This window comes from Argiope bruennichi, chromosome 4 (assembly GCF_947563725.1).
Source record: "Argiope bruennichi chromosome 4, qqArgBrue1.1, whole genome shotgun sequence".
Taxonomy (NCBI): Eukaryota; Metazoa; Arthropoda; class Arachnida; order Araneae; family Araneidae; genus Argiope; species Argiope bruennichi.
In genome coordinates, this window is record NC_079154.1 from 63,339,848 (window position 1) to 63,352,949 (window position 13,102).

Consider the following 13,102-nt stretch of genomic DNA (forward strand, 5'->3'; position numbering starts at 1 on the left):
CGTTTTAATTTTTATCTGAAGGATTCTCATTTTTAAAATACATTCCGACATCACTTTTTAATTTATTTTCACAGTAGCATGCAATTATTTTCATCGTGCATAACTATGTTCAATTTCTTTGTCACGTGTTTTCCTTTCTTCAATTAACTGAAATATTAGTTCTGACATTCTTTTTTACTGAAATTAATAGCATATATCAGAAACAATCTTTCTTCAAGGCCATATCTATGTTCAATTTCTTATATAGAATTTAAAGAGTTTTTTTTTCCACAGCTGACATAATGTTACCAAAAAAAAGGCATTATATAGTTGGGAAAACATTAGTCAAGCCTTGCGGATTTAAAAGGCTAATATATTTTTTACATATTCTGAAGGTGCCGACCTTAAAGTTCATGAAGGAAACTTCCTTTTCAGGTGTCGAATCAGAATGTGTTTGGGTATTGCATATTGGTGTTTGTTCTATTGTACAGATTAACCTTTGAACATTTATATAAAGGAAGCTAAGATACAATGTCTTCAAACCGTTATCAGCAGTGAAATATAATGTCTTCAGACTAATAAGAGTTCCTGAAATATATCGAAGACTGTTATCTATTGGAATGTGGATTAGTTACACTTGTTCACAATGTTACTCATTAAGGTAAAATTTTTCAATATTTTTAGCTTTTTAGAAGATATTTGTGATATGTGATACTAGCCGCCTTTAGCGACCAACTTGTTGGCCAAGATTGTTGTTTTTTTTAAAAATTTTTAACGATGAATATAGAAGGCATTTTTTTAAAAAAAATTCTGTTTATTTGATACGACTAAAAAAAAAACTTTAATTGAATCATTCTGCAACAAATTATTGTGGGCGCAAATTAAAAGTGTATATATTATAAAATATAAGCGGAAGTGAAAATACTATTTCGGAATTAACGATAAAAAATTATTTTATAATCTTACTTTTAACATTATCAAAAGCACACGGTTGAATATTTTGATGGACGAGTGTTTGAATTTCATAATATTAAAAAAGCAACTGAAGTGGGCGTTAATCTTAAAATGCTTTTTTTTCAAACTTAACCTAACATTAAAAGCATTGTAATATTATTAATAAAATTGAAGAATTTAATAAAAGTAAAGGAAAAACTATAGAAAAATGAAATCGATATCATTAAAAGAGATAACTTTTTCAGTTTAAAGATAATGAAAACCTTTTTGGGAAATTAATAGTTTTAGAAATCATCTATTTCCAGTAGGTATAGGTACCAGTTCCACAGCGAGTATCCATAGGGATCTGTAAACCTATTTTCAATCTCGATTATTAAATTTTCCAATTAAAGTTTATTCCTCAATTTCTTTTACATTTTCTGACTGAATGAAGTGTTTGACACGGCGAACAGCATTTCTAATATAATAATTTTATTTAATTAGCGAAGTGTTGAATTCAGTGCAGATGTAGAAACGCTGAATAACGCAGTTTACTGAATCTTCCGTACATCGATATGTTTACATTTCATTTCTGCCATTCCATAATTAGTAATATGAGCTATTTCTATGCCACGTACGCTTGTGTTTTATACCTATAAATATGTAAAACGCTAGATTTTTATATATCTATAACTGATATATAAATGCAGTGTTTGCATGTGATATTTTGACTGATATGCTCATAAATTACTTCCATGATTTTCCTATAATCATATATAATCGTTAATATTCAGAATGTCCACTCTAACTTTAGCTCAATAGCTAATTGCTAAATATTTAGGTAGGTTATATTTCCAATGATCCGTAAATCTATCTAAATAATTTTATATAATTTTATGTTGAATGAGTTAATAAATATGCTATCAAAAATGTTAAAATATTTAATTTTTATAATTCATCAAAGGTAATGATTTGAAAAGAATCCTACAAAGCGTTTGAAAACATCATATCTTCTACATTAAACAGTGCAATTGAAAAATTTCTCCAGATGGCATTAATCCTTTGAAAATACTGATTTTTCTTTCATATTAGTCTCTATCAGTTTACTTTCTATTAACGGAATATTAACAAAAAATCATCACATAGGCAACATTAAACAATCCGATCGCAGAATTTCTCCAGATACCATTAATCCTTCTAAAATACTGATTTTTCTTCCAAATTTGTTTTTGTCACTCTGTTTTCTATTAACGGAATATAAATAATTAAAATATTTCAACTTTATTTCGGTTTAGCCGAAAACAGAATCAAAAATTTCATATTATTATTGGCATTTCTGAAAATCGCAATCTGGTGGTCGGCTGTATGCAAGAAGAAGGTATTTCTGAATAATTTTTGTTATTATAAATAGATTCATATTTTCAATGAGCTCAAATCAATATTTCTTAAAGTCAGTAATTCAGATGAGAATTTAACTGGACATACAATTAAGCAAAAATGAATTCTAAAGTTTTCAAAAATTTCAGTATGTTAGATATGGGTTGCAATGCTTAATTTGATATCTTACGAAAGAATTCCTGTTTCCAAAATATGATCTACTATATTTATATTATATTCCTTATTTATTTAAAGAATATAATAATATAAATAATTATATAATATAAATTAAAATTTATACTGCAGTTATTACTAGTTTATCTGTTAAAATAGTAATTATTTATTTATATATTATGTAATATCTATAAAATATTTAAAAAGTGTTTTCTGTACTATTTTAATTTTACGTTTTTTCTTACTAAGTTTATTTTTAAGATTGATTTATCTCAAATCATTTTTGTTGCAAAAATCATATTTTTAATACAATTTCTTCACATTTAAATTATCCATCTTCTAGTTCAATTTAATAATGAACAAAATAGATGAAATTATATTAAACTATAATTCTATTAGTTAATTTATGTATTGTTTTCAATTTTGTTATACGATTGATCGCTGGGGAATTTTCTTGAATCTTAAGGACGCAAAAAAATGTAGAAACTTAAAACACACTTTTATCATTAAATTAAGTAAAGTTTTAAATTTATGTTTAAATTTGCCTTGTAGTGTTTTTTCTTTTGCTTTCTAAATACTTTCTCAAATATTTAATTTGTATTAATTTTTACAAAAATTTAATACAGACTTGGTGAAAAGCAAAATGTAATTTACATAAACAGTTGTTAATATGAGATTTATGTGTTATTCACCAAATCACGAGAGAAATTCCTAATTCATGGGTTATTCTATTGTTTCATATTAATTCGAAGCAACTTTTGATGTAGATTTTTGATTTTAATATTTAAAGGTTTATCTTTGATTGTATAGAATGAACATATGATGAACATATATATTACCATACACATTAAAATATAATCTAATATTTTAAAGATAAACTGTTGCATCGAGAATAACTATTAAGATCAAGCAAATAATCCATCTATAAAATACTGAGTTTTAACAACCAAGTGCGTTTAAAATTTGTAGTATTTATTGTAAAATGAATTGATACAGAAAATTTCATTGAAATAAACATATAAAACAGTGGTGAAATATGGTTAAAATTATAAACAACGTGATATATTAAAACCCTATTTATTTAAATCCATGCAATACTAATATGTGTTGGAAATTTTTTGAAAGATGAAATTTTCAATCTTTTTGTTAATAACAAAATGTGTATTTTAAATAAACAAGTCATTTTCGATAAATTATATTTTGTTTCTATGCCTATATAGTGCAACCAAATTTTGAATTCATATTTACACATATATATTTTTCAGAATTCAATCCTGTTAATGTTTATAACTTATTCTTCGGCTGCAGAACAAAGTTTGTTTCACAGTGAAGACAACATTGTGGCTTACGTGACAAAATGGTCAGAGCTTGCTTATAAATTTGGAGCAAAGAGAAATTTTTCTGAGACACATCAAGAAAATGAACCAGGGAGATTTATACGAGCTGCACCGAACAGCAATTCATCAGGAAGATTGATAAAAAACGTAAGAATAGTATTTAAAACAATTGATTGTTATTACAATCAATTGTTATTAACAATTCAACAATTGATAATTAAGTTGATAAGATTTAGTAAAAAGGTTAATTTGTGTGAGTAAAAATATGATATCAGAAATTAAATAGTTTAACAGACTCAAATAAAATATTTTTAATAGAATAAAAAAAATTACAACTAAAACACTTTAATACTATATATAACTGAAAACTATAATATATGCTATTGAATATTATGAATAATTATAATTAGTTTAACAACTTTTTTGAAATATTAAAATATTTTCTTGTTTTCACCTCTTCTTTTCGTTTTTGATTACTTAAATTATATTAATCATTCTAATAATGTAATTATTTGGTAATTAGAAGTATCATTGATAATTTTGTAATTAATTATTTGTTCTTACACTAACATTAAATTCATTTGTGTCAAGTAAAATCATGTATGATAATTGTTTTATTTTATTTTCATAAATAATTTCATAATATGGGAGTATTTTTTCTTAGAAAATGAAGCTAATATTATTTTTTTAAAAATTACTTCTGAAGATTACTAAAAATTCTTTTTTAGCAAAAAAACGAACAAACATGGAAGTGAAATGATGAATTGAAAATTCAGGCCCACTTTTTATTTTTATGCGATATTATTTTTCTGAATTCTATTAAAGATCAACAAGCAACTAAAAGGTATAACTGTCAACAACACATTCTCCAAGATCTCTTAGCGACCCCAAGTGAAGAGAAAAAAAAACATCGCTTTCTATATATTACAAAATCTATATTTAAAAACTGAAAATTTCAAAAAATCAATTAGATCAGTTGAAAGCTTACATAGAAATAAAAAATAAAAATAATAAAAATAAAAAAAGGCAAGAAATATTGAACCGACGAGGCTTTGTTACCATACACCAAACCATATATTGCATTAGTCGTAAGAGAAAAGCTCTTACAGCTTCATTGGGATGTTTACCGCATCCTGCATACTCTCCAGATCTCGCTCCATCTGATTACTATTTCTTTCAGTTCTTTAAACATTCTCATGGCAATGAGAGCCTTAAATCCATCAGCGAAATAAAAGTGCATCTTCAGTATTATTTCTTGTCCAAAACACAACAATTTTGGAAAGACGGTATGATGAAGCTTCCTGAGAGATGAAAGAAGGTAATAGAGCAAAAGGGCTCTTATATAAAAAAAATAAATAATATCTTAAACAGTAAATATTGTATATTCATTTCATAATAGAAATAGGAAAGAAACTTATGGGGCAATTTAATACAATCTCCAATTTACTTCCAATATAATATTCTTTTTTGACTTAAAATATTGAGCAGAATTAAACAAATATAACACATTACCTGGACATTTATCGAAATTTTTTTCATCCTATTGAAGTTAATAAAGTTACTTTAAATAATCAGAAATTATTTCCTAAAACTAATTATTTAGAAATGATCTTCGAAACGTGTAATCCATTTACACTTTTTTCCCAGAATTCTCCTGGGGCTTATTACTTTGATTATCTGGTGAAAGAACCAAATGGGGATTTACAATTTCATATTCAACGAAGATTTGAAAATGGAACGGTAGTAGGAGTCTATGCAGTTGGAGTTGACTGGGAAAGGTACATAACAGTTATGTATATAGCTGATGCCAACGGATATCGTGCGGAAGTCTCTAAAAGTAAGGAAAAAAAATTTTTTTTCTCTTAATATCAATTTAATTGAAAAGAAAAAAAAATTAATACAATTTGCTTTAAAATTATCTAACACTCTTTTAAATTTTCTATTTTAAATTCATTCCTCAAGATAAAAGGGTTCAAAAGCCTTTTGCAAATGGTAGTCCAATTATAGTATTAATCCTAAGATATTGTGTAATATGTGCGATAGTATAGGATTAATTAATCAACAATATTATATAATATTCAGAATATGGTTTAAAATTATACAATATTGTATCACGTATGTATGCTACTAAGATAACTGACAAGCATCTCTTTTACAATTAAATCATCAAACGATCTTTTTAAGATATTTTTCAAATGATTTGAAAGTAAAATTTTGACTTCCAGGGAAACATAACAATACGCCAAACAGTTCTATATCTACTTATCTCATAAAACAAATATTTTATTATGATGATATTCAGAGAATGATATACAATCTTCTAAGTGCAAAATGCAGACGATAAAATTATTGAAATCACTGCTTCATCATCCATGTACAAAATTTATCACTTAATTAAATGTTGAATAGTAAGAGTTCATTAAAAAATTATTCTTTAAAATTTCAATCTGATTTTACATCAAATATTAATCCAATTTCTTCGTTTTCTTCACCAACTTCAAATCATAATATTACACAAAAATATTTGTAATAAAACTTAAAATTCAATTTTATTTCTGTATAATTTTACTTCCTCACATTTTTTGCCTAATTTTAATAAATTTATGAATTTACAATAAAAAATTTTTCTCAATTAATACTCAAGCTAAATCAAATAATATCAAATTTTTGTGTTACTCGTTATAGCTACTTAATAACTAAGCGTAAATTTTAATTGTTAAACAATAATTATGAAACGAAATGAAATTTTTTGAACTAGCTATTTGAATTTCATTTGATACTTCTTTTTCACCTTTGACTCGAAACATTTTACTGATGATGATGAATTCAAGATCTGTAATGCAATAAAATTTTTCTTTCCTTCATTCGACTGCTATATATTTTTTTAAACATAAAAACAGTCGAATGATGGAAAATTTTTGAAACAATTAGATAAAATCTCGCTTCATTTTTTTTTCTTTTTTTTTCATATTTGATTCCAGACCTTTTATTACTGATAATGAAATCAACTTTTGTAATGTAGTAACTGCTGCTAATTTTTAAAACAAAAACAGGTGAAGGAACGTAAAGCTTAGCTATAATACTTTGCTTCAGATTAGAAATATGATTTACGTTAAAAAAACAATTCAGCTTTTATTGGACACATTTTACTACTGATAATGAAAACAACTTCTAATATGTTGCAAATACTGCTATTCAAATGTCTTTTTCAAAAATACGGTTGAATTTATATACAAGGTGATCAAAATTAAAATGCCCCTACTCTGAGCTCTCTATACAGCGAACTACTTAGTGTAAAGACTCAAAAATTGATGAGCATGCTATTCAAGACATGGGAAGACGGGTTACGTGAAAAAAATTAGCTCCAGAAATACCGATAGATGGTGCTGTACTACAAAAAATGGGTTGAAACTACTCAAAATACACATTTGTAAAACATTTTATTCAAATGTATCAAACATTCAGTCACTTGGACCTTATCGATGTTTACCAACTTGTTCAACTGCAGATTCAATTGGTCGAGTGAGATGCTTCTCACATGAAGTGATACTGTCTTTCAAATCTGTCAAGGTTACCAGACGTCCTTGATAAACAAGATTTTATAAGTATCCCCAAAGACACAAATCGCAATGATTAAGATCTGTAGAACAAGAAGATTTGGTTGCCGGAAACGCACGACTAATTACTCTATCATTTGTAAGATGTTACCAAAGAAACTGCTGCACACGAGTCCAATGTGTGGAGGCGGTTCCTATTGCAGAAAGATAATTGAATCAAGACATTGGCGCTGTTGCATTTGGAGAACAGTAAAAGTTTCGAGCATGTTTGGTACCCACTGGTCCTTTGCGTAAATTCTCAAGACGACGATACTCTCGAAGTGCAGCTGCAGCATTTCCTTTGTTTTCATAAAACAACTTCCCAAGCACAGCATAAAGCCATCGCTGATAAGAAGAACATTTCCCCAGCTTTATCCCTTTTATGCCTAGAACAGTAGAAGCAAACCAACGGTTTATGCAAATTTTTTGCTTTCATTGTGAAATTGCAGTTACAATGACAGTTTTTTGTTCCTTCACTTTTTTTTTAATTTCAGAAATAGAAACTAGAAAGGAAAAATTCCATACCACGTGTTTTTTTTGTGTGATTATTTGTATTGTTTTAGCATGTTTTCTGTTGTATATCACCATCTATCAACGTTTCAGGAATTATTTTTTTCGTGCAATCCGTCCTCATGTCTTGAATAGTATGTTCACCAATTTTAGAGCCTTTACACTGAGTATAAGTGTATGTATAGAGAACTCAGAGTAGGTGAGTTTTAATTTTGATCACTTTGTGTGTAATGTTTCATGTGCAATGACATGACATAATGTTTCGGAGTAGATATTTGAATTTTTTTTTCTTTTTGCATTGAAACATTTTATTAATAATAGTAATGGCAAATTGTATAGTACAGTAAACCCTAGTATTAATTTTTTAACTAAAAAAAGTCGAATAAATGTAAAACATTGTCATAATATTATGCTTTGAAATAGATACATTATCTCATTTGAAACTTTTTTCATCTTTTACTGATTACATTTTATGGATGATAATAAAGTCAAATTTTTTAGAGTAGTAAATACTCCTATTCAAATTTTTTAAAATACAGTTTGATGTGTTTAAATATTGTCGTAATATTTGAATCTCATTTGAATTTTTTTTTCATCTTCGACTAGAAACATTTCACTAGTGATAATGAAGTCAATTTTCTAGTGCAGCAAAAATTTGCTATTCAAATTTCTTAAGTAAAACCATTGGAATGAAAGTAAAGAATTATCATGGTATTATATTTCAAATCAAAAATTTGAATCTACTATAAAAAAAATTCAAGTTCAGACATTTAACTAGTGATAATAAAGTCAACCTTTATAGTGTAGTAAATAGTACTGTATTAGTTTTCAAAAGCTGAAAACAATCGCATGTAAGTATTGTCATAATACTATTCTCGGACTAGATACCTGGTTTTCTTTTGAAAATTTTTTCATTTTTGATTAAAGATGTTTTTCTAGTGATAATAAGGTGAACTTTTGTATCTTAATAAATACTACTACACAAATTTTCAAAAACAAAAAATTAGTGGAATAAAAGTAAAGAATTGTCGAAAAACTATATTCCGGTTCTAGATATTTAAATTTCGTTTGAAATTTTTTTTCGTTTTTGAATTAAGACATTTTACTAGTGGTAATAAAGTCATTTTTTGTTGTGTAATAAATACTACTATTCAAATGTTTTTGAAACAATAATGGTTGAATGTAAATAAAACACAGTCATAATGTTATGTTTCGGACTAGATATTAGAGTTTGATTTGAAACTGTTTTACATCTTTGACTCGAGCTTATAAATTAGTGATAAATAATTTTTGTAGTAAAGAAAAATACCTTCTTTTAATCTTTTAACTATGTAAAATATCTAATCTAACTATCTTTCTATAAATCTTTTAACTATTGCTAGAGTAGTTGGCTTATTTTGAAATATCGATTGATTCTTCATCAGGAACAAAAGCCAGAAGAAATCAATGTATACGTCATAATTTTATTATGAGGGTCAGAAAAATATTGAATTAATCTCGTATTTAACACATTATGAAAGAGTCTAATACGTTAATAATAATTATTACAACTATAGTTAGCTATAATTATAATAAAATTCATAATTTCGAATTAAATAAGTCTACAAATACGTAATTTAGCTTAAGGAATTAATATAAAAGGGTTTTTATTTCATAAATTTCATTTTTATTAAAAAATTTGGGAAAGCATTTTAATTATATTTTTTAAACTTATAATTACAGATGAAGCTGATTCTTTGGGTAAGCATGTTGGAATACGTGCAGAAAGAAAAAATGGAAGGGTGGAATTTTCTGTTTGGTCAATAAAAAGCATGGCAGGCGTTGCACATAATCTGTTCACTTCAGGAAAAGACTCCAAGAAAGACGATGATGAAGAGGATGATACGTATGAAGAATGAAATCTATCGTAACAGCATACATTTACTAATTAGGGCAGAAATATTGAGAAGAATCCAAATAAAATATTTCCCATTTTATTGCTTCATTCAATTATTTCTTCAAATGGTATGATACAAGTGGAAATCAATAAGTGTTTGTTCTCATTTGTTATAATTTATTGCAACAATCTTACAGAATTTAAACAGTTTAATCTTCCGTCACAATTATTCTAATTTTAAAAACATTTCATTCATCTTTGCGCAATTTTTTGTCCTAAAAAATCAAAAACTTTTGTTATTTGATTTAGCACGCGCCAAATATGTACCGCTTACTTCACTTCTTAACAGGAAGCAAATAGATGATTTTATGCAGAATTATCCTACAGAGCGAAATACAAATGTTAAAAGTTTGAACGATATATTATGTTTTTGATTTCTTATTCTTAGCTTAGCTTTCATGCTTTGTACCCCGCCTCAATTCACTGGTAACTATAATACTTCGCATTGTACGGTGTTGTCTCTTTACAGAGTAGAAAGTTTCCTGTGGATTTCTTCTCTTGGTACACATTTTGACAACAAAACTTTTTAAAAAATTGCGGAACATAGACAGGATTGTATGCAGAATGCTCCTATAATCTGAAGCACATATTTATGAAAGTTTGTACGATATGTTATGTTTTTTTACTTCTTTTTCTTTGCTTGGCTTTCATGTTTGGTTCCCCTCTTCAATTCACTGGTAACTATTTAATCCTGGTAAGGTGTTGTCTCTTTATTGAGTAGAACATTTTCTGTGAATTTCATCTCTTGGTACATATTTAGACAACAAATTAAAAAAAAAATTGCGGATCAAAGATTGGATTATGCATGTAGAATGCTCCTACGGTTCGAAACGCAGATAATGAAGAGTTTGTGGAGAAGTTTACCAATAATGACGGACCTTTTTATAATTTTAAAATTTTTTATAGTTTCTCCGCTTTTTGGAGTTCCTTTGAGCTTTTCCTTTTTGCGTTGCTGCTACATCGATCAGTTATAAGCCTGATAGTTTTTTACATTTACCGCTTGAGGGCTTTACAAGTGAGAGGCGGGACAATATGCTTACGTAACATACTCCCGCCTTGAAATTGCACAATTTCAATATTCAGATACCATATGAATTTCACATATCACAATAAATTCGACAAAATTATTACAAAAATTGAATAAATATAAAAACAAAACAAAAAGTCTAGAAATAATTCTTATATATACAAATTTACACAAAATAATACTGAAATAATTCTTATATATACAAATTTATACAAATGAGTTAAAGTCTCTATATATTATTTACAATCATATACACATATAAATCCAATTATTTTTTGGGGAGTAAACATATTTGACTAATACCTCTTTTAATAACATCATTCAAAACTCTTATTACAACAACTCTGACCAAGCCATCTGAACCTTTTATTAATTCTTGAATTCTACCCATTCTCCATTTATATGGAGGCAAGTCTGTGGATCTTTGATTACAACCATATCATTAAGATTTACATTATTCTTAGCAAACTGTAGATGTAAGATGTAAATTATTCAAATAATCACGTTTCCGATTCTTCCAAACTTATTGTACTAATTTAGTTAATTTTTGCCATTTTTGACAAATAATTATCTGATTTTTCAATTAATTGTGTTTCAGTAATTGAAGTTATTGGACGGCCAATAAAGAAATGTCCCGGAGTCAAAGCTATATAATCATTAGGATCTGTAGATAAAGGTACAATAGGTATACTATTTAGAATACCTTTCATTTCTGCAGTTAATATTAAAAATTCTTCAAATGTGAGTTTTATAGAATCGGCTGCTCTCTTTAAATGAAATTTAAAAGATTTGACTCCTGATTCCCACAAGTTTACAAAATTAGGAGACCTTGGGGGAATAAATTTTCAATCAATACTTTGTGTAGTTAGATAATTATTTAAAGTACCATCAGGATTACTCATTAATCTTTTTAATTCTGAATTTGTTACAGCATAATTTCCTGCATTATCCGAAAATATACATGCACATTTACCACTTCGGGCAAAAAAACGTTTAAAAGTTGCAATTAAAGCATTAGACGTTAGATCGGTAACTATTTCCAAATGTATGGCTTTAGTTGAAAAACAAATGAAAACTGCAATATAAATCTTTTCAAAAATATCTTTGCGTTGGCCTTGATATTTAATTAAGAATGGTTCACAAAAATCAATACCACAATTTAAAAATGGTATGCTAGGAGTTACTCTTTCCGCTGGCAGATTTCCTAATAATTGATTACAACTTACTGGTTAATTTTTGAAGCAAACAATGCATTCATTAACTATTTTTCTAGCCAAATTTCTTCCTCCAACAGACCAAAATTCCTGTCTGACAAGATAATGTAAGGTTTGGGGACTTACATGTAAATACCTTTTGTGAAATTGTCCATAATTATTTTTGTATGTCGATGATGAGCAGGAAGAAGCTTAAGATGCTTTTCATTTTGAGTTAATTTAGCCTTTTGCGAACGATCACCTACACGAAGAATATTATCCTCATCTAGAAATGTCGCTACATTTTTAATCTTACTTTGTTTATTATCAACATCTTTTGGCAAATCTTTAATTTCCTCTCAAAATTCAAAAGATTGCACCTTTCTTACCATGAAGTTGGATGCTGCTTGCATTCCCTTTATTGTTAACTTACCTTTTTTACGTTCAGAAGAACACTTCAAATTATTAATAAATCTGAAAAGACAACGTATAATTCGACAAATTTTAGTATAGCTGTTACTCAATTTTAGAATATCACAAATAAAATCATTAGAAATATTAGCTAGTAAAATCAATTCACAAGGAGTTTTAACTTCTTTCAGAAACTCATTATTTGTATTACAATCTACAACATCCTTTTTATGGGGAATTTCTGACTGTAGAAATTGTGGTCCATTGAACCAAATTTGACTGTTTATCAAATTTATTGCTGAAGTGTGGAGCCCATTTTGTTCCATATGTCACAGTCCGTAGTCTGTTTGTTTCCACAGGAGCAAATCTATTAGGCTTCCACAGAATTTTTTGCAGGTCTCTATCAGCTTCTGCGACCAACATTTGGCGATACATTTTCTTTATATCTGTTCTAAATGCAAACTGATATGTTCGGAATCTCGAGATGATGCAAAATAATTCCTGTTGAACTGTCCCGCCGTTCAATAAAATGGAATTAACTGAAACTCCATTGCTAGAATTTGCAGATGCTTCAAAAACGACACGCGAGGGTGATGTCTAGGCGAAATACGGTATGATGACGAATATAA

At 27.5% G+C, this 13,102-nt stretch overlaps 1 protein-coding gene across 1 annotated transcript; it reads left to right on the forward strand.

Moving 5' to 3' along the window:
* The first annotated feature begins 550 nt into the window (after positions 1-550).
* LOC129965369 (uncharacterized) lies at positions 551-9,834 on the forward strand. Its single transcript, XM_056079200.1, has 4 exons — positions 551-640; positions 3,729-3,947; positions 5,448-5,637; positions 9,629-9,834. The coding sequence occupies exons 1-4, from the start codon at positions 626-628 to the stop codon at positions 9,802-9,804; spliced, it is 600 nt and encodes a 199-aa protein (XP_055935175.1). The 5' UTR covers positions 551-625; the 3' UTR covers positions 9,805-9,834.
* The last annotated feature ends 3,268 nt before the right edge of the window (positions 9,835-13,102 follow it).

Excerpts from the sequence above, each read along its gene's own strand:
- LOC129965369 (XM_056079200.1), top strand. Across the intron at positions 3,948-5,447 it reads CAGGAAGATTGATAAAAAAC|AATTCTCCTGGGGCTTATTA; the intron begins GTAAGAATAGTA and ends CTTTTTTCCCAG. Across the intron at positions 5,638-9,628 it reads TCGTGCGGAAGTCTCTAAAA|ATGAAGCTGATTCTTTGGGT; the intron begins GTAAGGAAAAAA and ends TTATAATTACAG.